The sequence below is a fragment of the Sprattus sprattus genome (assembly GCF_963457725.1).
Source record: "Sprattus sprattus genome assembly, chromosome: 3".
NCBI lineage: Eukaryota > Metazoa > Chordata > Actinopteri > Clupeiformes > Clupeidae > Sprattus > Sprattus sprattus.
Window position 1 is genome coordinate 52,364,433 of NC_137922.1, and position 2,500 is coordinate 52,366,932.

At 46.3% G+C, this 2,500-nt stretch overlaps 1 protein-coding gene across 1 annotated transcript in view; it reads left to right on the plus strand.

Annotated features, from left to right (window-relative positions):
* The window catches only part of grip1 (glutamate receptor interacting protein 1), a 199,734-nt gene that overhangs the window by 176,265 nt on the left and 20,969 nt on the right, over window positions 1-2,500 (plus strand). Inside the window, exon 15 of the mRNA XM_080835056.1 lies at window positions 2,206-2,351. Within this exon, the coding sequence (XP_080691182.1) occupies window positions 2,206-2,351 (146 nt within the window). The remainder of the gene's footprint in view (window positions 1-2,205; window positions 2,352-2,500) is intronic.

Below are 2,500 nucleotides of genomic sequence, written 5' to 3' on the forward strand. Positions count from 1 at the left end.
GGACATGTAGTGTTCATTCTTTAGAAGTCATCTTCAGTTAATATTTACACTTTACTCACAACACCAAGGTCATACATTCAAGTCCCAAGGAGAACACTTGCACATAGAAATGTATACATACATATAAATGTATGTGTTGACACCTGTTCTGTCACTTTGGAACAGTGTCGGCTTAACACACAAATGTTAATGTATATAGGATAGCACAGTACATAAATATAGCTGTGTCTCACCTGTGTGTCAGGCCACCCAGCTGAGAACACACACTTTAGCTGGTGAAGATCAGTCACCTGGCTTCAACACTCGTCTAAAAAAGAACAGAACGCACACACAAAGAGAGAGAAACACACACACACGCACACACCAGGTTCCTTGCCGTCGAAGTGGGCAGAAACATCTGGTGCGGCTCCACCCTGAGCTGTTTTAATTAGAGCTGCTGAAGTGGAGACAGGTGTGTGTGTGTGTGTGTGTGTGTGTGTGTGTGTGTGTGTGTGTGTGTGTGTGTGTGTGTGTGTGTGTGTGAGGCCTGCTGGTGTGTGAAGCTAGGTCGCACCACAGTGTGTGTGTGTGTGTGTGCATCTTTGTTTTTTTAATAATCTAGATATCAATCTCTAGGGTAGAAAAGGCAAAAATGGCTGTTGTCAACAGGAAAGGTGTTAGAAGAACATCATCAGGATTGAGTTGGAGGGGGAGGGGAGGGTAAAACACAGCTCTCCCCATCCCATCCCCCATTGCCTTACTGCCAGCTTATATGTCCTGGTGGGTGTCGTGTTGATTTGGACTGGGGGATTTTTTGGGAGGGGGGGGGGGGGGCAGCATTATTCTCCATTTCCACACTTTTTTGGGGGGGCAGGAGAAGGGAGATGCCCCAGTTTAACTACAGGCATTACGTAACGGCTCAGCATGTTTAGCTGCTAATTATGCCAGCCAGGCTAGCAGGAACTGGGCCACTCCAGTGAGGTCTCCAGCGTTCAGGACGCAGCATGAGGTGGCTGAGAGAAGGCTACTGTGGCGCTCCCTCAGCGTTACACAGTCTGTCATCGCACAAACAATTCACTGGCTGTGTAACATCAAAGCGCCCATACACACGCTATACATAGCCTAGCGCCGTGGCTAAATAGGGTAGCGATTGTCTGATGCGAGCAGAGCTTTTTTTGAGCTTTGTGATGAGGAAATCTGATGTATATAAGTCATTATTAAATGTGTGGAGATGGTCTGTAAAGTAAAGATACAGTAAGTGTCTAAAGTATGTGATAGCTGTCTGACGAAAAAGGAAGATAAGCCATTTTAAATCTGTCAAATGCTTGACAAATTTAGTATTTGAGGTTAGACATATTAAATCTATCTCTAATCTGAAATTTGCATAGATATATGACGTACTTATGCACATATATCTGGAGTGTACTGTATTTATCCAAAGCATATACTGCCATATATATATGAAGAGTGCAGTGCCTATTTTTAGTGTGAAAAGCTGTCTAATGTATGCAGATGTCTCAAGCATCCAGTGGCTCTCTGAAGTCGAGCGTATGTCTTAAAACATGCCTTTAGAAGCTCTCTGAACTGTCTAAGTCTCTGAAGTATGTGAGTACATACTGAAAGAGTGCACTGGCGTTGGAGCTGAGCGGTGAGTGTTTCAGTGGCAGTCTCACTAGTGGCACTAGTGAGAGGGTCTCATTGGTTGGGGGGAGCCGTGTGAATAGCTGTGTGATGGTCCTCTCTCTCTGTGTAATCTGTATCTCATCCTGACTGCTGCCTCTCTGGTGAGTTGCTGTTAGCGTCTCCCTCCTGGTCGGCATGTCAGCACACACCGCCAAAGTCATGTGAAAGATGGCCGTGTTCAGGGGGACTGCGCCGGAACAATGGCACTGATTATGGCAGAGTTATGAGAAGCCAGCTGTAATCTCATACTCTTATGCTTCCTGTCTCTCCCTCTATCTTTCTCCCCCCCCCCCCCCCCCTTTTCGCTCTCTGTCTCTCTCTCTCTATCTCCTTTCTCTTATCTGTGCTCTATGATCATGTTGACTGCAGCTAATTAAGCATGTCTTCTCTCTCTCTCTCTCGCTCTCTGTGTTTGTGTGTGTGTGTGTGTGTGTGTGTGTGTGTGTGTGTGTGTGTGTGTGTGTGTGTGTGTGTGTGTGTGTGTGTGTGTGTGTGTGTTTGTGTGTGAATGCATGCATGTGTATGTACCTTTGTGTGTGTTAGAACTGGGACTCTGGAGCTGGGAGATAAGCTGCTGGCCATTGATAACATCCGTCTGGAGAACTGCTCCATGGAGGACGCTGTGCAGATCCTCCAACAGTGCGAGGACCTGGTCAAGCTCAAGATCCGCAAGGACGAGGACAACTCTGGTAACTCAAACACACTCATTCACAAATGCACACATACGCACACACACACACACACTCTCTCATTGACACTCACGTAAACACATTTAGTTGTACACACACATAATCACTTGTGCACTCCCATGTGCATACTGCACACACACAGATACACA